This window comes from Epinephelus fuscoguttatus, linkage group LG10 (assembly GCF_011397635.1).
Source record: "Epinephelus fuscoguttatus linkage group LG10, E.fuscoguttatus.final_Chr_v1".
NCBI lineage: Eukaryota > Metazoa > Chordata > Actinopteri > Perciformes > Serranidae > Epinephelus > Epinephelus fuscoguttatus.
Window position 1 is genome coordinate 19,716,674 of NC_064761.1, and position 25,945 is coordinate 19,742,618.

Sequence of the window (25,945 nt, forward strand, 5' to 3'; positions counted from 1 at the left end):
ATTTCAATTTTTAACTTTTATTTTTGGTGCGATTTTGAATCCATTCCTCAGGGGATGGTTTTGGTTTCCACTGACTGTTCATTTTCTTTTAAACAATTTATACAGTGTACATCAGTAAAGATCCTCAACTTGAATAATTCGTTCATCAAGAACTGATGTGTGATGTAAGTGTTCCCTTAATTTTTTGAGTAGTGTATTGAAAACTGTACTTAAGTAGAGTACTTGAGGACTGGGCATTCATCACTATCTGACAGTTTAGACACCAAATGACTGAGCGATAATGACAATAATTATTAATGTGTTTAGCAATTGATCGCAGTCCATCAATCCTCAGCGCATATTTGGTTACACTGACACCTGTTTTTAGAGCTGCTGAAGTACCCACTAATGATAATGAGATTGTTGCAGTCTGATCAAATAAGAATGTTGTCAGTGTTTTAGCATTTATTGTTCTGAGAATAGTGGGCAAGAGGTCCTTTCCATTTGCATGTGACTTTAAGTGCTGATTCATGTGTTAAGATGAGTGTAGAGGTGAGTTTACAGACAAAAAATAAATCCCATATAATGACCATTTAGGGGTATCTAGTGATATGTCCCGTGTTAGTCATACACTAAAATCTACGTACACTTTTATAGCTCCAGCCCACTGTGGAGACCACAGACTGAGATAATGCATTTCAGTGCATTTGCAATGAATTAATTACCTTTACAACATTCAAGAACTATAAACCGTGCAGGGACAAGTGGTGCGTCCCATGATTCACTGCGAACTGAAGGACATTCCAGTCGGCGTTGGAGTTTCCGAGCCTTGGCATCACTTAAGTGGTTTGTTGTTTTTAGAGTCTGCCAGCTCCCTTTTGTCTGCAGCAGAGATGAGCAGCCGTGGTTTACCTCTCAGAGAGGTGTTGTGTTTTGTCTTTTAAGGTCGGCTGCAGACAGAGACCCTCGCTGCTGCTCCTCACTGTAAACATAAGTCACGCTGTAATGAATGTGCGATGGCTGGAGAGTCGGAGCAGGCTAAGTGCACTGACGTCCCATGTGTGTTCTCGATGTCCATCAGCCCTCTGTTGTTCCTCACAACCATTTACAGTCATTTCTGTTTGGGACAAAGCTGGAACACTTTTTTCCAACCGTATATTTATGTGCTTAATTAAATATTCTGGATCATTTCCACTGACACCAAACCTTTGGTCAGCTAAAAAAAGATTTCCCAGTTGTTGTAGCTAAATATTGTTTGTCAGATAGTTTCTAGTTCCCACTGTTAAAGACATGACCAAAAACCAACATCTGGAAACTCAAATGTCATCGGTAAAAAATGCACAAAAAAGTTCCTAGAAAGAGACCAACATTATGAGGACTGATGCAGATATGACTAAAACTCATTTGTTTTGCATTTATATGTGTTGATGTCTATTCATTACAGTGTGAGGGGTGTGAGTGCTCACATTGTTGCCACATTCCCTATTCCCCACATCTCACACACAGAATTAATTAGGAAATGCTACATAGGAAATCTGCCCCTGACTTTTCTGGTAAATTGCTCTGCCTCAGATGACGTGTTCTCCACAATCAAGGGCTGAGGTTTCAAACAGAGACAGAAAAAGCAGCACAAGAAAAGGAAACCCTCCAGAGAGTTCAAGACTTCAGTTCTTGATTTGATTTACTTCATCAGTTCATAAGCACATAGCTCAGTTTGATGGATGTGTTTGTTACAGTGGGCAGTTAGCTTGTCTCAGGTCTACTTTTGACAGCCTTGTTAAGTCTGTGATTTTGTTTGGATACAGTCAAGAGCTTGAAACAAATCAGTGATTTACTGGAAAGTTTGCAGCATTATTGGGTTTTGTGTATCACTGCTAATAATAATAGGTCACAAACTTTGTGAGTAACAGATGGAGTGCCCTCTAGCTCCTCTGGTAGATTGTGCACCCCATATAAGCTGTGTCCTGATTCGATACTGACCTGCGGACCCCTGCTCTCCTGTCTATCTTAGTTGTCTTGGTAATAAAGTCAAAAATTGTCCCAAAATGATCTTCAGTAAATAAAATTTGACTAACAACAGCAGAAACGCTGCAGAAGGAGGTAAAGATTAGTAAATATATTGTGAGTACATGACTACTTTAAGGCCTTTGAAAGCAGCAGTTCACACACTGAAGTGTGTTTGGGCAAAAAACAAGAACTCACTCCACCCTGTGTTCAAAATTTAAAAATGTGATGAAAAGACACACACAGAAAAATTCTAATGCATTTGTAATCATGACTTTAAAAACGTGGGTTTGATTTAAAATCTGGACTGGATCTGAAGCCTATTTACTGATTTTATGTAAATGTTTTATTCAACATTTTATTCACTCACATTTCAAAGGAAAATATTGCACATTTGTAGACCATTTGCAAAACCAGTTTCAGTGATAACCAACAGCATGTCACTGTTGATTGACTTGCAACAATGTAATGCAACATTTCAAACACAAAGTCTACCATGTGTTTAAACAGTACATGGATAAATTGCTAACATGTTTACGCAAATAATTGGTGGTTAACAAAAAATGTAGAACTTAAGCTGATCTAGAAAGCAATATCTTGTCCAGTGTGGCACATAAGTTCTCCTGCAGTTGAGATATGAAGATGATAATGATGAAAAATGACTGTTTGTTTATTTTACAAACAGAAATGTGTGTGTGAATACAAATCAGATTATAATTTCCTGTTTGAGATACACAGAAGACAGAAAAACAAGACCAGCAACATCTTAACAGCATGCTGGAAGAAGGCGATTAAAGGCTGAGTTCCCAAAAATATATTTTCTTTCACTGGTATTTAACCATGTAACTTTGTTTCTCTGCTCATCTTATTTTCAGCATTGAAAACAAATCATTAAACGAAAAGCATCTGTAAATAAAGCGTCTCCTCACTCTGAATAATGCACAGAATCCACTGTAACCAGTATCATTTCATAGGTATAAATTTGTTTTGATGACAACTGCTCAAAGCAGCTTTTGTGGATTCAAAGTAAGGGGGAAACTTTCTGGAGGGAGGTTGTTTTGAAAGTAATTTTTCAAAGCTCTAATGCAACTTGCATCATTCAGCACCACTTACAGCACTTTGAGATGATACCTGAGCAAATAAAACTTTGTGGCTAGAATTATAAATGTTTTTATTTCTCCATTTTTAATTTTGGTGAACCGGAGAATGAGCTGTTCAGACATAACAGGAGAAAAAACAGTTAAAAACTCCAAACTTTTTATCATTAGCATAATTTTGTGTCTATTTCACTTTATTATTTGTGATTTGATTGTTTCCCATCATTTCAAGAGTCACCGCCAAAGCTTCAAGTTCAGACTGTTGCACAGTTTCTGCATCCAAATATGACTCATGTCCATACTGGCTGAGAAAAGTCTTCTGGCTCTATACATCATCGCTTCTCTTTACTCACAGGTCAGTCAAGTTGCCCTCCTGTCGGGCTGCCACAGCCATTACGAAGGGCTGTGATGACGCAAACATCAGCAAATGAGACATGGAGTGGAGAAAGAAAAAAAAAACATGGGTCTTCATCTCTCAGGGCATGAGCCCATCCATCCATCCTGTCAGGCTGCTGGGTGTTCTACTGTTTTAGAGTCAGCCCGCCTCTCACTTCACAGCTGTGCGCATCATTTGGTTGACCGCATCTGGATTACTGATTACTGGAAAGCAGAGGGGATGGTACTACCAGAGAAAATACCCCTGCTGACTCCTCACTTTCTGCTGCAGGGGGTTAAAAGGGACACACTATCCCAAATCCCCAACAGACCAAAGGAAATATCAATAACAAACAGCAGCCTGTGGATGTATTTGGCGATGGAGAGCCCAAACTTTACGCACGTTGCTTCCATAAACGAGACGCTGGTTCAGCAGTCGAAAGTACCCAGGGTCGAGACAGCGATGGCTTTACCGATATTTATGTTTGCTGGAGGCGCCATTGGGAATTTAATTGCAATAATCGTCCTCTCAGTATCGAGACAGGAGAGGAAATCTTCAGCCTTCTACACGCTGGTGTGCGGTCTGGCGGTGACGGACCTGCTGGGCACCTGCCTGGCCAGTCCGCTCACCATAGCCAACTACCTGGACCAGAATGTGCTGAAGGACCATCACGTGTGCGAGTTTCACGCCTTTTTGTTGCTGTTTTTCGGGTTAACAGGACTGAGCATCATATGCGCAATGGCAGCGGAGCGGTACCTGGCTATATGCTGCCCGTACACCTACCAGCGCTGGGGGGTGGACCGACGCTTTGCGCAGAAGTTCCTTCTCTTCATTTACATCAGTCACATCTTCTTCTGCTGCCTCCCGATGATGGGCATGGCCAGGAGCGAGCTGCAGTCGTCCGGCACCTGGTGCTTCATCGACTGGAGGACACACGAGCCCGTGGCCAACGCGTACTCCGTCCTGTACGGCACCATCAGCCTGCTGCTCATCCTGGGCACCATCATGCTGAATCTGGCGGTGTGCGGCGCGCTGCTGCTGATGCGGCAGAGGACCGTGCAGCGGCCCGTCACCAGAGCCAGCGTCCGGGAGAGGTGGAGGGCTCTGTCCTCGGCTGCAGAGACGCAGATGATCGCGGTGCTGGTGATGACCTCCGCGGTGGTTCTGGCTTGTTCAGCCCCGTTGGTGGTGAGTCAGTGTGGGATTGGTGATTGATGTTGCACACAGTCGTCTTTGCATATGGAGCAGCAAAACCTGAAGAGAAGCTTTAGTTTTTCCTTCAAGAAATTAAACAACATGTAGATTATGTTATATACTGAGGTTTCTTAACATCATGATAAATTATTTAGTGATGGAGGAAGTATTCAGATCATTTTATCAGTAAAAGTAGCAGCACCTTCCTGTACAAATACTCAAATACAAGTAAAGCTCATGCATTCAAACACGTGGAAGAACAGCAAAATGTACTTTAAAATATAAAAGTATGACTGTAGGATTATTATTACTGATGCATTAAGCGGCATTTTAATGTTGTTGCTGGTCAAGATGGAGCTAATTTCATTTTTGTATCCAGGGTGCATCATATTATGTATAATGATTAAATGTTTTGCAAGCAAAATCATAATCTGCAGCATAACAGTATCTGTCAGATAAATGAGGTGGAACAGTAGTATGAACTGGCATTAAATGGAAAAACTCAAGTGCAGTAGAAGTAACTCAAAATTGTGACAAGCCTACAGTAAGTAAATGTGTATCCACTACTCATCTAATATGCTCTCACTGCTGTTATGATAAAGGCATTTGCTAAGACATTTATGTAGTCTGCTGGTTACAAAATTATTAACTGGATGGCAGATAATTAAAACATATTTTCCCCCACAAAACACTTTTTTATTTTATTTTTTCTCCAATAACTTATTTTTTTCACAGTAATATTTGATAGTTTTGTCCTTTCAGACATCAAAAAAGAAGAAAGAATGTAAATCTTTCAAGGGGAGCACCACCTTCATTTTCATTCTGTTTTCAGTTTTGAAACAAAAAGTGTACCCATATACCCAGAACATTTCCTGGGTTGCTCTCTCTAACATCTTTCCAAATTCATTGTCAGTGGAGCAGCTTCAGACTTTATACTAAGACATCACAAATTTGAGTTTTAGCACTCTAGTTTTTTGGATTTGAGAGATTTATGTTTGCCAGTATTTTTGGACCATATTACACCACAAGAATAACATGTATGAATTTTGAAATTGCCGTAGTTCCCCCTTTAAACCTCCAACAAGGGATCACCTATAGAAACTAGTTAGTCTTAAAGGGCACATTAGCCAAACAGGTTGGGAACCAGTGATGTGGACTACATTCTGTCCGTGTTAATAAAGTTCTTGTTCACTTTTCATATGAATTAAGGAATGATATTCTTAATTTGAGTTGGGAAACTGGAGAAAATAATGAAACATGTTCCGGTATATATCTGCAGACACTATTAACTCTTATTTACAGTATGAAGATCTGAGCCATGTCTTATTTTTCTCTTTAAGGTCCGTGTGTTTGCAAACAGGTTCATGCTGAATAATGACCGCAAAGCTGACCTGGCTGCTATCCGGATAGCATCTGTCAACCCCATCCTCGACCCCTGGATCTACATCCTCCTCAGGAGGTCTCTGTTTCGGCGGTTACTGAGTTTATCCAGGCGAGGCGGCAGCACTCGCAGTAACAGTAGTTCACCTCCTACACCACAAATGAATCTGTTTTATCCTGAACTCATGAGGGACAATCACGTGCTCACCCAGCTCATGTGCAACACAAACATCATGACTCAACTGCCTGCCACCATCAAATTTACTGCGTATGACACAGAGAGTGTCCTCCAGACTTAAAACAGACTGAAGACGAGTTTGGCGTCTATGAATGTTTGCTGCTCTCTGAAGCACCAAGCAGCTCAACGAAGGGAGATTGTCTCAGAGCTGTTGTCGGCAGGACTGTGAAGATTGTGCGGGCCCACAGCCGGACAATCACAGGAGGACCCTCTGAGCTCCTGCAGTATTATTTATTAAATAAAAGTGGACGGCTGCTCTGCATCTAGTATGTAGGAGTCTCCGGCAGAGAGACAGGACAGATGAGAAAAAAGAACTTGGGTGTTGTTGCCGAAATGCAACAATAAGAGACGGCAGAGCCTTTATTTTGTGTCTTTCACTGCTTCTTTACCATCACGCCCATATAAAGTTCCTCATCCTCTCCCTTCTCACATCACGTCACCCGCAGCTCCTCCCTCCACCAGTCAGTCCTCCAGTTCATGTGAAATAAGCTACAGCAATAGTACACAGCTCCTTCAGATAGCTCATTTCATCTTGGAAGATCCAGGGTCACAAGTAATTATTTCCTTTAACAGAAATAAAAGTGCCTGAACATCAGAAGAGTCGCTGGGCGAGGACGCATCACAACTATTTGTCTGAGATGTTTATTCGTGGTGTATACTGGTGGGTTTCAGGGCCCCCATCCTCCCTCTGTTACAGCCATGCCCATGGGAAACCTCTCAGAAGCACTGACTACTGATTCATGTTTGTATTAAAGATCCTAGTTTGAGTCTTGTTGTCCTTTGTGTTTTCTGTTTGGCTCTTTAAGTCTTGAATAAAACTTGAATACTGCTGGCGTCTCAGTTGGTGAAATGTTGACTTTGACCCCAGTCACGGCTTTAGAGATGTATTTCACGTTTAAGATCCAGGGTGTGAAAAGATTAATCTCTGAACCTTTTCCCTGGAGCACATGGAGTCAGCAACATTTAGTTGTTCAGGTCTGTTTCTGTTGACGAACATAAAAAAGCAGCGTGTAAGCAGTCAGTCACACACTCTCATTTAGTGTCCAATCATTAGACTTGATCCATGTCTTTTCTGAACTTACCTGTTCACATTATAAACAGGGAAGAGTCCGGCTCACAGAGTTTCAGCCATGCAGGGAGGAGACATGCAGGCATCATGAGCAGTGGAGAGGAGGCGACTGAACTCCATCTGGAGGACATTTTTTCCAGGATGTCCTCCCAGGACCTTCTGCAGATTACTTTATTACCCTGAACAGTGGAGCTTTATCACAGCAGACATTTTGACTTGTCATGGTAGGAAAAACACAGGTGAAACTGACATTAACAGTGGCTCGGTTTCATTAAGTGTCCCAGTGGGCTATTCCAGTGAGCCAGCATGCAGATATCAGGGCTCCCCTGAGTGGAATGCAACCATCATTAATATTATTAAATACACCTGTGCTTCTCTTCTATGACATGTCTGCCATGAAAAATGTCTGTTCAAGGCTGATGCAAAGCACCGACAGCTTGTTTATAAAGACTACAGTATAAAGGTGATACATGATTTCTTCAGGATTATGTGTAAAACAAACATAAACAAATATATATGAAATCTTTTATGACCCTCAAAAAAGCCACACTATCAAAGGAAGCTGAAATTGATGCTGCGTGAAATGATTTTTGGCCACCAGGGGGCTCTAAATACAAACAAAAAAGCAGTCTGGTTACCAAGAACAACATGAATATACCTTAAGGTTATAATTAACATGGCTTTTTAAATCTGGCTTTAAGATGCTTGACTACAAATGTTAATTAATTGAACTTATACTCCTGGTGAAGACATTTGCCTCCATGTCCTTTCGCGATTCAAGGGTTAATTAAAAGCATGAATACGTACACATTAATAAAGACATACAATTATGTTCAGTATCCCATAATGCATTTATTCTCCCACCCCCAAAATCCCCAACATTTAAAAATAGCATTTACTAAACATATAAGCAGACAAGACTGTGCACTGCAGCACATTTTTGTACCTTGACACCATAAATAAAAATCTATAAACATCATTTAAGTAAAAAGTCTGCCTCGAGATGCAAACGCACAAAAATAATGAGTTTTACAAATTAAGTCCCCCCTTTCTGTGTTCATTAACATTTACGTCCCAGTTAAAAGCGTCCAAATTAACAGTTTTGTCTCAGTTTGCTCACTGTGCAGAAACAAACAGCCAGCATGACACAGGAAAACAAAATCATGAGGGAAATTCCTAAACTACAACATGTTGTAGTTTAGGAATTTTTACATCTTGTCGTGTATCAGCATTAAAAAGATTACACTTATTGCAAACTGCTTTTGGCAACATGAGAAATCAAAGAGTCTAAAAATGTAGCTGTGGCAGTGGACAGTGAGACAGGAGGTTCAGATGTGACGTGATCTGTTATTTCTCTGCAGGCTGCATGTGAGTATTACATTCTTAAACTATCAAAAGGATTGTGTCGTTTCTTATCAAGTACTTTTGTTTTGTCGTCACTGCTGTTTAACATGTAAACACATTTCTCAGCTGTTGCTAAGTTTTGATTTCTAGAATATACTCACCCCTCACATGGACCGCGGATTTCCTGTTCTTTACATATCTAATCATGCAGGGGTGCAGGATATGTCACAATTCACCTGATTTATGGCACCAACCTGATATGCAGGTGAAGTGTCCATTTTATTTTAGCCATAAAATGTTATCTGTATTAAAATGTCAACAACAAGCCAATTTCGATTGTTTCTAAAAGCATTTGCGATGATTTAAGAGAGCAGGTTTTCACTTTGATATTTACATGAGACAACTATCAGCTTTCTAAGTTATCAAGGATCCACCTGCTGGAGACAAAAGTTCAAGAACAAAGCTGTTCTGTGCATATAAATGAATTACAGAGTCAAGTCATGATTGCTTAGTGTTTAGTAATCTATCGAGACAGGTGCTCATAAAGCAGTATATTTTGACATCTGCTCCTTCACATAGCAGTAGTAGAAACTAAAATCTTAAAGTGAAATAAACATCTTAATGTTTCTGGCCGCCTGACGAATAGTACCCACTCTTCTTTAAGCTCAATTTTGGTCTCCACCAACTTCTTTTAAATATCTGGTGTTTTAACTGTTAAATGCTTCACTTTGTTCTGCAGCCACTCTGTAAATTTGTCTGCCGATTGATGTTGGGAAGGTAACACGTGTGGTTTATCTCAGGCGCTTTAAACGGCTGCTTGCGGAGAGCTGATGAGAACATTAATATTTAACTATACAGGATCTGTGTGGTTGTAAACCCAGACAATCATAGAGCTGCAGAGATGGGTGTTAACTCTCTGCTGCTACGGCATCATGACTCTTTAATATTACAATGTAACTCAATTTTAATATAGGAAAAGTCGGTGAAGTTTTGAGGTTGACTGAAAACAAAACATAAAAGCTAACTTTATGAAATGTATAATTTTAATCAATGCTGACATTTAGAGGGTTTTGATTCCTTTATCCTTTTGAGGCGGCAGTTTGTGGCATCATTGTGCCCTTTGTTACATTTTAACAAGTTTCTGATATTTATGCTTATATTTCTTAATCTAACGCAGTCCGACACCACAAATTACAGCCTCAAAGTGTACAGCAGTAAACACACATACAACTACAGCAGCAGTAAAAAAAATAAAATAAAATAAAATAAAAAAAAAAAAAAAATCATCTTTATAAGGTAGTAATAATTCCCAGGCTGTTGAAATCCACTTCATGATATCAGGTGTTTTCTAGTCAATTACTGTAAAACAGGCGGAGGTGATTTCTCTCCCCGTTGGAGAAAAACAGAGCAGCTGCATGTTCCCAAGATCCTACAAACTATGTTGGCTACAATCTATCTCAGCGCGAAGAGCTAGTTCTCTCTATAAATAAAAATAGGACAATTATTGATATCAGTTTGTCTGGGAAGCCCGGAGCACACCAACCCCACAGAGCTCTTTGGGGGTTTTCCTCCAGACTAAATACTGTGACAGTGTTTTAAATTTGTCAAAGACGACAAACACGGCACACTAAAAAAAGCCATATTATAAGAATATAACCACATTATCCCCTTATCCACATCTACCGGGGACTACAGCTGAAAAAACAAGCTCACAGGCTACAACTGGCACTTTTACAAAAATTCAATGAACGTGCGTTGTTCCAACAAAATATATGAGCAGAAAGACAACGTTGATTTCAGATGCGGAGACATTTGCGTCGCTAAAAAACAAAAAGAACATAAAAACTTTATATTGCTGCAGTGAGAAAAGCAAGTGACTGATCTTTACTAAATCAAATCGTTCTTCAAGCAGTAGAAAAAGGCTTTTCATTAATAAATGATTAGTTGCAGACAGTGTAATCAATAATGCCAATCAAACCTCTCCCCCGCTAAAGTTACAGTTGAATCTTTAAATGCACAAACCAAACCTGTGATTTCATGCATGTCTCATTTTGAATCTGTCCAGTGACCGTCTGACAGCAATGCTGCAGAAACGCTTTACATTAAAACACCGGGACTTTAAAGTCACCTGACAGACAGTCACAATCTGCATGACACATATAGCTGTTTCATGATGTGCAAACTCGAACCGCGCCTCTGTTTGAAAAACAGAGACATGACAGAGCAGCTTTGGATCAGGCTGAAAAAAAACGCCTGACAGGAGAGAAGATCTCTCTCTGCTTGAGAAGCTTTGCAGATCAATAAATACAAACATCATCAATTGAGAAAAAACTAGGGATCGTTTTAAATCGATTCTTTAACTTCAAACTATGACAGCAAAATAATTTTAGCATCTCTATTACATTTAGCATGGTTAGACTCCCTAAGAACAATGAAACATGGGCATCCTTACAGTACGTATACTGACAGGATGCCTTGTTTTGGTAAATCTAATTTTTACTTTTTACGTTTACGCTCCATGATAAACAAACTTATTTGTTATCTTAGGGGAAAGGACAGATCTGACGGAGGTCACTGACTGTTCTGTGTGACAGAACTAGTCTCACTCTGAAAGTTTACCTTAGTTCAAAGACAAACAGGCTGTGTGTGTGTGTGTTTGTGTTGAAACGGCCTATGATAGTGGCAGTTCAAACACTTGCTGACAACAAGTGTGACTGAATTTTACTGACCTGTGTGTCCAACAAGTTTACAAGCATCACTTTGTTGCAGACACAATGAACTGACTTTTTTTAAAACTTTATTTTGAAATGAGGGCATTTTCTTCATCAGGCACTTGTAATTCTGAGTCACATTGTTCGTGAGTGCAGTCAGAACACTGTTACCATGCTAACATGCTGACGATCACCACTGTGTTGGTATAGCTAGTATGCTAACACTATAGCACTAAAAAAAGCACCAAACACAAGTAAAGCTAAGGCTGATGGGAATTAGATCTGCAGGAATTTAGTTATCAACCAAGATAGTGGACAAATGGAAATTCTGACCTAAGGATGGCGCTGGATATAACGTCAGATAACGTCAAATCTGATTATAGTTTATCCTCAAGGGGAAATGAATGATCCAAATTTCATGACAATCAATATAAAAGGTAAAATGAAAAGCCGTGAGACCACCAAACTTCCCAAAGTCTCATCCGCCTTCAGCTTTTGTAAAGTGGAATGCGTTTTAATTCACTGAAGAAAACAATTCAGATTGTTTCTCCTCACATCATTACAGGTGCCTCATGAAGAAAAATGTCATTCCTAAATATGATCTGCCTAAAACCAAAATGTTAAAGGTATACTGTGCAGGAAATGTCTGTTAATGTTTGGAAACACTGCCAGGGAAGTGGAAGCCAGCCCCAGATTCACTCTTATTTGGGAGCAAGCTTTGTCCGCTTGATGTTTCGTCTCGATCTATTTGTTTTTTTTTTTTAGGCGCTGTGTCCAGGATTTTCGCAGCTTCCTTTTTATTAAAGTCCAAACAAATACATGCAGAGGTCGGAGTCTCTCTACTGGGTCATAAGTGAGGACTGAGAGGGATTACTTCTGTACGAGTCTTGTTTTGTAGGATAATCCTGCATAGTATACCTTTAAGGCCTTCCACTGAGATGCGTTTGTTACAAAATGTAAGATGACTGCTGTTTCAGCGCAAGTTAGCGTTCATATTAAATAATTACAGCTGACATTCTTTCTGATGAAAGTGAACAAATATAATCCAAAACAAATTATGGCTGGTTGTGTAAAAAAAAAAAAAAAAAACCCAGACATTTCCAGATAGTAAGGTGCAATCATTCATGAACTACCTTTTACATATCCACCTGCTGTGCACATTTCTGTGTCTGGACAACATGGCTGAATCCGTCACCAAAATTTCTGACAACAGCTGATTTACGTTTCCTCTCAGACCATCCCATACAGTCGGTACCAAACAAATAAATAAATGAGATACAGCGAAGCCGTCAGAAAGTGAAGTTCAGACAGGGGGGAGCGTGGGAGAGGTCACGTCACTGGCCATCTCATTCTTCCTATCCAGAACAAACAGCACTTGCCTTCAGTCTCGTGTTTGGAGCAGGGCTGTGTCCTGCTGCTGGGGGGGGGTGGGGGTGGTGGCTACACACAGTTAATGTCTATGACAGCCACCCAGAGTGGAGACAGACTCCTCCTTTACACCACGTACTGGTGGTTGCTGTTGTAGTTCGTCGTGTAGGCCTGCCGGCTGTACTGGAAGTGGTCGGTCAGCACGTTGTTCCAGTTGTGCTGCTGCTCTGAGCCGTGGGAGAAAGGCACTGACCCATTGGCCTGGATCTTCTCCAGCGCCGGGTTGTCAAAGGACATCAGGTCCTGCTTGGTGCTTGGCAGCAGCTTCTTCTCCTTGTTAGCGTCATACTTGGCCTGTTGGCAGAGGAGAAGGGCAAATGGATTTTAAATGACTGGGTGTCTTTGGAGTTGGTTCCCTGGCACTGCACTGTGGCTGCCCACTGATCCTAAATAGTTTGGGTGGGTCAAATGTTTCCAAATGAGGATAAGTAAAGTGTAAAGTTTATTATTTACATTACATTACATATAGCCACAAGTTGGACGGAGAGAGGCAGAAATGGAAAGCTGCTTTTAGGCAGAGTACCAAGCAGTTTACTGTTTAGGAAAGAAAAACTAAATGGAGCAAAGTGCTGGTTCTGCATATATTGAGTACATTTATATAAAGGCACATACAAATGGAAAGAAAGCCGCATTAAAAAATGTAAACTGCAGGATGACTTAGTGTTTGGAAACATAAATTGGACCGATATTATCTGCTGACATTAGCTTCTCACATGAAATAATTCATCTTCTCCTCTCTCCTCTCCTCCGTCCACACAAGAGGTCAGGGTGACTTACCTTGTTGTAGAGGAAGACGCCAACTATGGCCGTCATCATACCCAGGACATTTGTAAGGGTGACTGGGTTGCGCAGCATTAGCAACGAGATGCTAATGACCATGATCCTCTTGGTGGCATTGGCAACGGCATAGCTGAGCGGGCTGACGAGGTTCAGCACGCTGAAGGCAATGACGTTCTGTGCGAAGTTGCAGAAGCCGCTGATGAGCAAGAGGATGAGGGTGCTCGTCCATCCTGAGATGTCCGACTGTGAAGAGAACAGTGTGGTTAGGCTGCGTTTGCTGATCATAAAACAAGACAGATGCTGCTTGACACTATCAACAATTAATTAGCTGTTAGTGCTACTCACCAGATCTCCATTGACAAGAAAAACAGACAGATCAACCAGAACCCAGGTGGGCAGCATGAAGATAACAGCATTAAAGCCCAGGATGTTGAGGAGCCTCAGGTGGTGGACCCTTGTGTCGCGCAATACCTTACAAAGGAAAGAAAAATCAGTTACAAAAAAGAAGAAGCCAAGGAGATAGTGATGTAAAATCTTTGGTCTTGTTACAATACTTTCTGTTGTCCACTGCACACTTACTGAACACAACCATATCAAATCAAAGAGAGAGCAATTTTGAAAGGACATCACATAATCTGATTCTACTTTGGCTGGTAAAGACATCTTTAAAACAACAAACCTTCCCTTTGAATCTTAAAAAAAAAAGCCTGTTAAGTGCAAGTAGAGTCCTTTTAAATGTTGGCATTATTTTCCTAATTTGTTGTCAACCCTGACGATTGTGTTCAAAACCTGATCACTGACTGTTGTAGAGTTGCCAGAAGCTGGGCTCATGCAAAATGACAAGGAACAAAGAAGAGAAACTCTCGGTGAAATTGTGGGTATGATTTGCACGAAACAGTGACAGTCAGAGATGGAAATATTTCAAGTTTTTTTCCCCCAAGTTTCGCTGTTTGATTGCAGGTTTCCAAAAGTGACAAATTTGAGCATACTTGAGATGTTATGCCTTTTTTTTTTTTTTTTTTTTAAAAAGTGAAATTTAGGGCTGGGCGATATGGCCTAAAAAAAATTTTTTCACAAAAAATCCAATTCACGATTTAAATCTATTTTTTCCCCTCCTAGTTAAAAAAATATATATATTTGCGGCCTGGTAGCACATACCTGGGGTCCAAAGCTTTCAGTATGTGAACAGCTTTTCCCCGGTAGCCTATATATGGGCACCATATCTCTTGCAATATACATGGCGACTGCATCTGTGATCACTTTCCACCGGACCCCTTTCTTATCATACGGCAGTGTTTCCCCTACCATTATATTGGATCACAACAGAAGTCATTTAAGGTTACCTTTCTTATAGAACAGGTCTATACCTTTTATTAAACAAACTAAATAGCCTTATGTTACAGGCTGAGCCTGATGTGTGTGGCTTGTGAGTGTGAGTGTGTCTGTGTGTGTGTGGAGCTGCGTATGTGTGTAGTTGTTGTAGGAGGTATGAGACGTTAGTGCGCCGGGTGTGGTGTGTGACGTCAGACGGATGAGTCCCAGGAAGAAAGTGAGGCATGTGCTCTGTTGTTTACATCGAGCAGCCACAGTGAAGAAGCCTCCGCAGTTCTGCATGCTGTTTTTGAGTTATTTCCCTCTATGTAAAAGTCAGACACTGATGAGAGAGGCTGTGCATCATCCCTGCAGTGCTGAAAATAAAGTGCCATTCTTCAACGCAGATGAAGTCCCGTTGTTTATGTGTTGTTGCCACAACGAGCTAACACAAGCTAAAGGAGCTAATGGTCTTCGGGGGGGGGGGGGGCTTTGGTGCGTATGATGGAAAGATTGAAAAATAAATGAATAAATAAATAAATGAATAAATAATAAAACATAACATGACGTAAATAACCTTATATAATTGATCGTAATGTTGACAGAGTACAATTCAGTATGATATATAAAGTAATATAGTATGATATTATATAATATGATATAAGAGCACAATACAATAACATATACACTTATAACATAACAATGCAACCATGTGGGGGGGTGGGGGTGGGGGGGTGGGGGGGGTGGGGGGGGCAGGCGCAGGATGAGGCCAGAAGGGCAGGGACCCCCACCACCGGTAGTAATGAGGAGAGCAGAGAGTGAATATACCTTTAATGTAGGAGGAATCAGCTTTGGAGGTACTGTATGAACGGCAATCAGGTGTTCTCATAGGATGTTTTATTTTTCAAAGCAGCGGTAAGTTTTTCTAGGTTTGAATGATCTGTAAGTAAGTTAAGCCAATGTGATATGGATAATTTGGATCTATCTTTCCAGTTCAGTAATATTGTTTTTTTGGCGATGGTTAATGCTATTAGAAGGAATAGAAGAAAACTATTCAATCATTATGAGTATAAATATGAAATGTAACTGCATCAACCTGTAAATACTGTAAATATTCTTTCTAAATCAATGAACAATGTAAATTATCGTTTCGAGAAACTATTGTCATTGAATCACTGAGTTTTAACAGAGTCATAAGTAACCTTCTTGTGGCTGGAGATGGTGTAGCAGTGAGCACCTAAAATCAGCATTTAGAGGTTCGATAATGCTTTCAGTCCTCCTTTCTCTCCCTTGTGTGTTCAACGACTTCTCCAATTATTCATAAAAGTAGCTTGTTATACTGTAAACAGCAGTAAAACTTTAGAGAACATTAAAGGAATCTAAACTACACTAATAAACCTTATTAAACATCCAAGTCTGTGTTCTAATAACCCACTACGTAATACTTGCATTCATGGTGATATTAGACATGCCATCGTGACGACCATGCTGCTTGTAGTATGTGTCTTGTGGTGTGATCCCCAGCTCCGCCTGTCCACATGTTGATGTATTCTTGAGCAATATACCGAACCTGAAGTTGCTCCTGCCACCAAGTGTGTATAAATAACATAACAACCACCTTTGTTTGTTAAGGTAGAGAGGCATTATATAAATGCAGTCCTTTTACCATGCAAGGAATTTACCACATTACTGCCAATTGAAATCTCCTGTCCGTCATATATATCTGAACTTTAAACTTGGATTTGTTCCTCAAATGAATATATTAGTGGCACCAATAAGACAAGTGGGATTTCTCGTTGCTCTACAACAGTGTCAACACAAGCTAAAAACATTAAGTGAAGCTAAAAACTCAATTTAAGCCAAAACAAACATGATAACAAAAACCCCACATACAACTACATCTGTATTTACATACAAGATAATGAATCATGATGGCAACAATCTGGCACACAAGGTCAAAGTTGAAAGGAAAAACACACTTCAGTGATTACAGTTAGTTGGGGCGATTTGTGAAATCCAGTTGCTCTTCCTGATTTTTTCAACACAGAACCACTTCTCTTTTCTGACCACATTTTTACAAACCCCCCCTCTCCCATCCTGCTCATCGTGTGGCTGCATGAGAATGAGTTACCTTTTTGGAGAAGATGTTCTGCAGAGAGAAGCAGAGCGTCGCAGCCAGAGCGCTGATTAGTCCTGAAACATCAAAGGACAGCTCAGTCACCGTGGCCAGCAGCACTCCTCCAATGATGGGGATGAGCGATATGTACACCTACAACGAGGACCACACAGAAGGCAGAGTCAGCAGGAACCATAACAAACAACGCTTTAGTGGTTTATATCCAGGACGGTACAGCTGCTGCTTCAGGGAGTGTTTCCCAGGTAATTTAAATCTCAGGGCTTTGGACTGGTGTCAAACAGAACAAGTGATATGAAGATGCCACTGCGGGCTTTAGGGAATTGTGGTGGGCCTTTTCCCTATTTATAGACCAAGCAATAAAGGAAATTATCACAGATTAATCGTTAGTTGCATCCCTGAGACGTAGGAATATGAATCATATCAATGATATCAAAACCAATGATAATCAGGTAATGCCTTGCTGTAACATCAACAAATCATTATTACATTAACTTTGACAGGCTACTAAAAGTGTAGAAAATGTTAAGTGATATTTCCAACATTCTTCAAAGCCTTAAATCCAGCGCACCCACAATTTAACCGCCTAACAAAACCCAAATAGCTTTACAAAACTTCCGCAGTTAACTTTGCAATACTGCACGAAGCACTAAAAATAACGAGGAAAAAATGTCACACCTTCAGAGGCTGCAGCTGGACATACTAACCCTTCTATCTGAGACCACACACTTGGGGACAACACCTCATGGGCTGAAACTATCCATTTATTTGCATGTTGAAAATGCTGGACCGTGAAAAATGATACAGACACACAGTTGTTATGAAACCCACTTGTGCACCCACTCAGTCACCCACTCTCCTCCCCTCAAACCAAACACACAGAGTGAAACTGAGAAAACACTGCACTGAGCATTTACTGTCCGATTCCAGTTCACCTGCCTTCGGTTTTATTGTACGTAAATAAGTAAGTAACACTGGCAACAAGAGTGAGTAACTCAAAGAAGAGTAGTCAGAGGAAGAGGCTGGCAAAGAAAAGCAACAAAAAAGGCAGGCTGGCAACTTTCAGCCAGAATTTGCTGCCAAAGCAGGTAGACAGTGTGAATATGACTGGCTCTGCACCCAAACTGTACACTGTGCCAATAAGCTGCCTGCATTAATGTGTTTGTGATGATTAAACATTTTCAACAGGATGCACCACGAGCGAGCAGAGCAGCTCCAGGCAACGACTTGTTCAACACAATCAGGATGAAAAGTTAACAAAATTATCTTCTGCTAACACACTGAACATGCTGATGCATCCAGTTAAGGGCTTTTAACACAAGTGCTCAATTGTAAAGTGGCTGGTATTCTTTTTTGTGTAACCCTGAATATTAAGCGAGGCCTCGTCTATTTTGGCAGAGCCCTAGATTTGTGTCCCATTTCAGGTTTCAGGATTTAATCTGGAAATTCATCCTGAAGGCTGTCTGCACTCAAAGGGAAAACTTCGAGACGATATGAGACTATACTGCTCGGTTATACGTACTTACTTCCTTACAAATCTACAGTGTCCACTTTATTAGGTACACTTGTGTAATCCAGTGCAATCCAATACAACTGTTCCACCATAAAGTGTTAATTAAGTGGCCACTGAGTATATTTTGTACAGTCCATTGTGTTTGAAATTCTGGACTTATTGTAATTTTTGAACAAAGCTGAGTCAAGTATAAATACTGAATTTGATCATTTTGACAAAGCACTTCTTCAGTACAGTTCAGTGTATCCTGCTGCTCCTCAAACAGGATCTCTACACACACACACACACTAACACGTCATCAACACCTACATTCCCCGTGGACCCAGCCTGTCTGACTACTGAACTGCCGACTGTAAAGGTAAACATGACGGGCTAATGTTAGACTCAGAGGTCTCCTTATTCATGTTCAGCAAACCGTGACCGTAAAATATCCCACAATCAGGATGGATTATGACGACATATTATTCCACAGAGATCATATGCTGTAAACTTCGCCCCAACCAAGCATTTTGGCCTTTAATCCTGATTCTTTGACACAGAGCAGAGGCAGATATTGAGGTTCTTTTTCTTTTTCTCTTCATTAAGATTTGGTTTGTCTTACAACACACAGCTGCACAGTGCAGACTACTAAGGTAGAACGACATTATAGCTTGTAAAGCCAATAAGATTTAACAGTTTGACAGCTGAGCACAGGAGCTGTGCGTGCAGAAAATACATCATATTTTCTGTTCAGTGGTTCCAGTATTTCATACAGTGCTTTATGGTGTTTTGTACAACACCTATGGAGGGAAGAGAGTCAAGCCTAACTTAAACTTTGTCACTGTCAATCGGCGTTTGGCCAAGATGAGCCGGGGTGTTTGTAGTCGGGTAGTAATTATAGAGCTTAAACAATTCATCTGTTAATTAGGGCTGTCTCCCTCTGGTTGGTTGGTCAATATGCTGTTTTCCAACTAAATTCTCATTGGTCAGACGATCGTAGGTGTTTCTTAAATAAGGCCGTGTGTCCACCAAAGCGTTTCTTTTCCCAGCTGACAACAACAGTTCTTGTTCAACACTTGTATATGTTGTTGATGGTTGGTCTTTGTGGTATTTGTCCGGCCCCTTCTCCGCTGTGATTAGACGGCTGGTAACAGTGATGAGTGCTAAGTTTCAACCAAAGTTAAACATTTTTCAATTCTTCTTTTTAATTGAAAATGGATAAATAATCACAGAAGACATTCGGTGTCAGAGTAATCATTAGGGATTTATTTTTACCAAGTATCAAAAAGGACACGCAGTTTAAGGCTGAATTAATATAAAGCTTCTGAGAGGGATATGATCACTATACTACGGAGACCTTGTTGGAATGGTAGGATGGCTTATATTAGCTTCTGGGCTAAAAAATAGCAAGTGGCGTTACAGAGAAATTTAACGTTAGTTACGTTATGTTGTATATGACATTGTCAACTAGTTAACTTCTATAGTGCCCAGTGTGTCTGATATTTCTCATCAGTCCTGTCCAACGTTTAGTGGTACGATGGCCATGCGCACGCAGCTCAGGTGGAAAAGCGTTACAGTGCACACTTTATTTTCTGATAATATTACACCGGAGATCGCCTTTATTTTTCACCTGAGGCATTCCACTTGCCTGACTGCAGAGTTAACTTGCCCTGGGCAAGTGTTAATGTCGAACTTTGTGACAGAAAAAAATGGTTTGGGTAGACAAACAGCGCTACTAAGTAAAGAGCATGATAATAACATGCAGATATTTTTCCCCATCGACCAAACGACTGCTTGAAAAGTAGGAAGAATTTCACTCAACCAAGATTTTATTTGGTTAGTGTTAATCAATTTGTTAATCGACTGAAAAGAAAATTAATTGGATGGATATTTTGATAATTTATTATTCATTTGAGTCAGTTTAAGCAAAAAAAAAGTCTCTTTTTTAAACCAACTGAATATTTTATTTTTTGGAACGACCTTGTAAATTAGACATTTGAAGATGTTACCTTGCATCCTGGGAAACTGTGATGGCCATTTTTCACTACTTTCTTATATTTCATGGACCAAACAATTGCTTAATAGTGGAAATAATTAACTTTAAGCGACGCTGTTTATAGCGATATGATCATGTTACCCTTTCACTAACTTCTGTGCTCCAAATTGTGATTAGCAACTAATTGAATGGCTTGTTTAGGGTTTTGTTGTATGTGTGAAAAAAAAATGAATAATATAATGCTGACAAACACTTGAAGTTAGATACGCTCCAGGATAAATGCAAATACATCAACTCAAGTTGATCTAACAGTCCGCTGAGTGTAAATAAATCCCTTAAGTGTTTTCCTATGCTAATGGACTGTAACAAACAAACAGGGTGTGCACTCAACAGGTGTTTTGTCCTCGAAGAACATTACGCCACTGAGCCAGAAAATTGGAGATCAGGCTTCTTTTAGTGCTAATATAACTCTACCCCCTGCTCTGGAAATATTCAACCACCTGAAGCCTTTCCACACCTGCACACCAAAATACTCTGCATGAATTCTAACAACCTTTGAAAGTCATGCATGAACACAAACCCAGCTGGGTCCTCGAATATGGAAAGTCGTGAGTGAATTTGGTGATTAACAGGTGAGTGTGGGTGGCTGGTGGAAATAAAAAGTTAGTTTTCCCTCCGTGACCTCCACCCCACCTCCCAAAGAACATCTGATTAACTTCAGGGACAAAAGCCCCTGCAGATGGCCGTAATATGAGATGCAGTACGGGCGCAGTACTGTGCCACATCACCACTGCTGAGTCTCAAACAGAGCGGGCCTTGTGCCATGTTTGCTGTGTCAAAACTTACTCACCTTTGTGGTTTGCTTCTCCCTCATGATAATTCTTGATAACAGCACAACCCATATTGGCATTGTAGCTTTGACTGTGAAAGAAAGAAACGATAAAGGGAACAATGTCAGCTTGTGGAGTGTAACAATCATTTCCTTGCTGTTTAACAGCAACAGGGAGAGAGCATAAGAGTTTGGACTATAAGGTGCTACTACGTCAGGAGCCAGAACACAGCCTCAGCCAAACACACCTCTATTGCAGTGCGTCACTGGCTGGTGTACCATTAGGTTTTTCCTGGTGTGTGTTACCAACAATAAGAGATAGTTTTACTCAAGAGCTGTGGCACCCTGACAATTTAAAACAGGTGCATTACTTATCAACAGGTATTTTCAGACTGTAAAATCATCAGCGCTAGATTCAGCACTGTTACAAAACTACTATCCACAAAAACAGAAGCTAAATGTGAAAGTAAAGCAACTTACAAGGACAGAGATTTTATTGACATGACAGCTGTTACACTAAAAGTGTGTCTAAGGACCCCCAAGGTTCTTTGAAATAGTTCATTTCATTTGACATTTAAGTTAGGACAAACAATTACAAGTTAAGAGGACTATTTAATTCATAGGTTTGACAATACACTCAGTTGCCTGTGTGTTCGGTACATCTAGCTCAAACTAATGCAGTAAACACGAGAGGTGTTGATTCACCTTTATGGTCATTGTAGAGGCTGCTGATAGCTCCTGGTGCTTTATTGCATTACACCGGGAGGCATCTCATATTTTCTCCACCCAATTTATATCAACGAGGGCACACTTCAAATGAGAAACATCCCTCACAAATACACTAATAACACAATACAGCTCAACGGCTCCACAAATTGCAGCTTCCAAGAGGATCATAAAGTTGAATCAGCTCCTCTCTAAAATAGTTTCTACTAAAACTGAACCTTCATGTAAGCAGGATGTATTGTAGGACTGTTGAATTAGACTGCCAACTGAGAGTACATTTTTGCAGTCAAAGCAACCTAGCTGTAAGTGGCTACACGAATGCTAGTGGAAACTGGGGGACGTTACCAACAGATTTTAGCTGCTAAAACCAGTTAAAAATGTTAATGGAAACTGTCATAGACAATGACAGAAGGATTTACATCTTATTACGATGGAAGCAATGGTTCCCAAATTAGGTGCAAAGTCCACAGGGGGTCTTGAAAATGGTGTAGAGGAGGTGCCATTTTAAGTTTACTCACCTGATTTTCACAGGTGTCACTTCACATTAAATTGCCAGTTTATTTCATCTAGAACAACCCTGTATTAAACCCTGCCCTGTGCAAACACCACAAGAAAACTAAATGGTTTAAAGGAAGTTGTAACCTGCAAAAAATCTTATATTTCAAATTTACTTCCTTATGTTTCAAGGTAAAAAGAGATTACTAGATGTCAGGAGGTCACATGTTTCAGTCAGATGTCACTTTAAAGGAGTTTAACAACAGCTATGCAAAAATATGTTCTGTCATGAATGCTGTTCAATTTTTCATAGTAATGTTAGGGTAATTTTGGATGCTACAAATCAAACAAACAAACCCCTTAAAATTATGACTTATGGATACACTAATTTTGTTTCTTGGGTGAAACGTAATTTTTTAAAGATTCAAATATATAATACAAATATGATTTATAAAGTATTTCGATCTGCTTTCATTTTTTAACTTCTCAACTTGCCCTGTGCCAGAAAATACCCTTGTCCCTGACAAGAATTCATAACTTTAAACAATTTTAAAAAAGTGTTAAAAATCTTCAAAATCTAAAACAAACAGTACGTACTGATAACATCAATTAAAAAAGGTACTACTATAATCATCTTTGTTTTATAAAATATTTTTGTGAAAATGTTGGCCCTTTAAAGATGTGTCCCAGATTTCTGTCACCTCTAACAGACTTCAACAAAAACATTATTAAATTGGTCATGAAAGGTGTCAGCTTTATCACAAGGACTCCTATCTCACTTCCTGGTTTCCAAAAAGGCAGGAATGCTACTCAAGTACTGGTATGCTTTCTATTCTTTGACGAATTCATGAAAAAATATTGCTATCGAATGTGTCTCAACGGTAACATGTCAACTCCAAAGCCTGTCTAAATCACAACTACATAAGATTTATGGTATAAACTGAGTATTTTAATCAGCATTAAGAGAAGTCTTAGCAACACTGAAAAAGACAATGGCTACTCAATATACAACTTTTTGTCATCTCTGTAAGAGGTCAACTCTGTCAGCTCTTACCTCTGATATACATTATGTATGCTAATCAAGAAAAAATTAAAACAATGGAAACAAATGTAAGGTTAGCCCCAATTTTAAAAGAATGAGTGCACTGATAGCTGTTTATTTTAACAAGTCTACCTTTACTGACGATGCCTAATGTGTAATGTAGTGTTGACAAAAGTTTAGAGACATCGAAAAACTCTCTTAACAGTTTCACACAAAATTGAAAGAATTAAAAGACTGTTTTAGCCATGGGCTGCACGGTTTTATCTAGGTGTACCTAATAAAGTGGCAACTGAGTGTAACTTATATAACACACATTCCACAGCTGGTAACCGTCTAATGTTCAAAACAGGGTTTCTTATGAGAAAACTCAATTACACGAGGGGCTGTGATGTGATTTTAACAGGCAGTGTGAGATCAAAGTTAGAGAAGCACACTGCAACACAGAGCAGGTTCAGTAATGGACCCTCCCCCCTGACGTAGGCTATCAGGGTTAATTAAGTTGGCTACCTAGCTAACAGCCGCCGGTTGGTTAGCGTTAAATGGAGTCTGAAGCTGACCAATTTGTAGTCAGCGGACTCTCTGTAACTTAAATAATTCATTAAACCCCGTGTGGTCACGACCTTCACAACGCCACACAAACCCGGGGCCCACAAGCCAGTTAAATGTCCGTGTCGCCGAGTTGTCCAGCGTTAGCCGCGGAGCTAACATCAGCTGACGGTACAGACACATCATCAAGTTACCCAGGTGGCCTCATGTTAGTACCCACATCAGCCCAAACCCGCTGTACTCACCGGTGTGCGCATATGAAACAGGTACTTTCCATATGCTGAAGTGCGCCGACACAGATGCAAAGTATTTTCCGAAAGCTAAAGGCAGAATGTACCACCGGTAGTACCTGCTCGGCAGTTCTGTTTTGGGGACTCCCCATGCCCGCAGCAACGGCGGGAGGAAGACGACGATAGAGATGATATGAAACAGAGAGACTGTGACCGGGTACGGGAATCCATTGAGGATGATTTTGTTGACGATGTTTCCCCCCGAGCTGACCGTGTACCAGCCCACACACAGAAAAACTATCCGGATCCCTTCCCTAACAGGGGGCCGGTCCGCCGCAGCCATCTTCCAGCGCGGAGTGACGAGTCACCGGCGGTGTGTGTGTCTGGCTCATCGGGGGGAGGGCAGCGCTACTCCACCGTCAGACTGCCGACAATGGAGGAAGTGCGCAGCTTCCGGTCACAGCTTTCAAAATAAAAGCTTTTATTATTAGAAAAAGCGTTTATAAAATGGAAGTGCTGTGAACTACATTTAAAATGGTTGATTTTAGAATTTGAGTATTAAACTCCACCATTATTAACACTAATTAAAGCAAATAAATACATTTCAAACGTAGAAAGAGTTTCCTTTCGTTAAAACAAACACTTAATTTTTTTTACACTGCACTGCAGCCTTTATTATTCAAATATTTTACATTGATTGTAACTGCACTGTAAGTCTTACACCTGTATTTTATACCTGTCTTAGTACATTTTAATTTTTTATTTTATATTCTCTAGTTCTTAAGTTAATTGCTTATACTGTTGTTTCTAACGTATTTCTTTGCACTTATATAGAGCACTTTGAATTGCTTTGTTGCTGAAATGTGGCGTATAAATAAACTGTCCTTGTCTTGCCTAGAAACACACCACAAACCACAGCAAGAGGTGCATGAAGAGCTGTGTCCCACATACAGACACCAAAGTGTTCAGAAATAAACAAATAGAATTACACTGTGAAATTACTAATATGAGAAATCAGACAAAATATATAACATCAAATTGTTGCATTTTCATTTAAGTTCCAGCATTTTTTATTTTATAATCTCCTTTTTCCTTAGTTTCATAATGATGAGGATTCAGAATGATTGACGTCTTTTAACCTCTTCAAATGTACCTTTTTTTTTTTATTAAAGAAAACCTTTTAATTAATTTTAAGATAGTTTTTTGTTATTGTTTTTATCTTACATTGTCACTGGGTACATTGTTCTTTTGATTTTGTATTATTTTAATTGTTTGACATCATTTGCCTCAGTTCATTCTTCGGGGCATTCAATTGCCGACAAAGGCTTATCTGTTCATGGTTGGCAGCCTATTTATCTTTCTTGTTGGGGTTCTCTTTTGTTTTTTCTTTTTCCATTGTTCTTTGCCTGATTTCATTTGCCCTTTCTTAAATTGCCTGATTTCATTTGCCTAAGTCCTGAAATGTTTTGAATTTTTGTTCAACCATGTAAAACACTTGGTAACTTAGTTTTTAAAAGTGCTTTATACATATGGTTTATTATTAC

General features: G+C 39.9%; 2 protein-coding genes across 2 annotated transcripts; one reads left to right on the forward strand and one right to left on the reverse strand.

Moving 5' to 3' along the window:
- Positions 1 to 2,428: 2,428 nt before the first annotated feature.
- On the forward strand, positions 2,429 to 7,024 carry LOC125896365 (prostaglandin E2 receptor EP4 subtype-like). Its single transcript, XM_049588874.1, has 2 exons — positions 2,429 to 4,644; positions 5,991 to 7,024. Exons 1-2 carry the CDS (start codon positions 3,508 to 3,510, stop codon positions 6,327 to 6,329), a joined length of 1,476 nt encoding a protein of 491 aa, XP_049444831.1. The 5' UTR covers positions 2,429 to 3,507; the 3' UTR covers positions 6,330 to 7,024.
- A 2,637-nt stretch (positions 7,025 to 9,661) lies between these two features.
- slc35e1 (solute carrier family 35 member E1) lies at positions 9,662 to 24,811 on the reverse strand. The gene is made up of 6 exons (XM_049587556.1): positions 24,417 to 24,811; positions 21,384 to 21,454; positions 17,043 to 17,180; positions 13,946 to 14,071; positions 13,598 to 13,843; positions 9,662 to 13,114 (listed from the first exon to the last, which is right to left on the reverse strand). Exons 1-6 carry the CDS (start codon positions 24,742 to 24,744, stop codon positions 12,887 to 12,889), a joined length of 1,137 nt encoding a protein of 378 aa, XP_049443513.1. The 5' UTR covers positions 24,745 to 24,811; the 3' UTR covers positions 9,662 to 12,886.
- Positions 24,812 to 25,945: the final 1,134 nt, after the last annotated feature.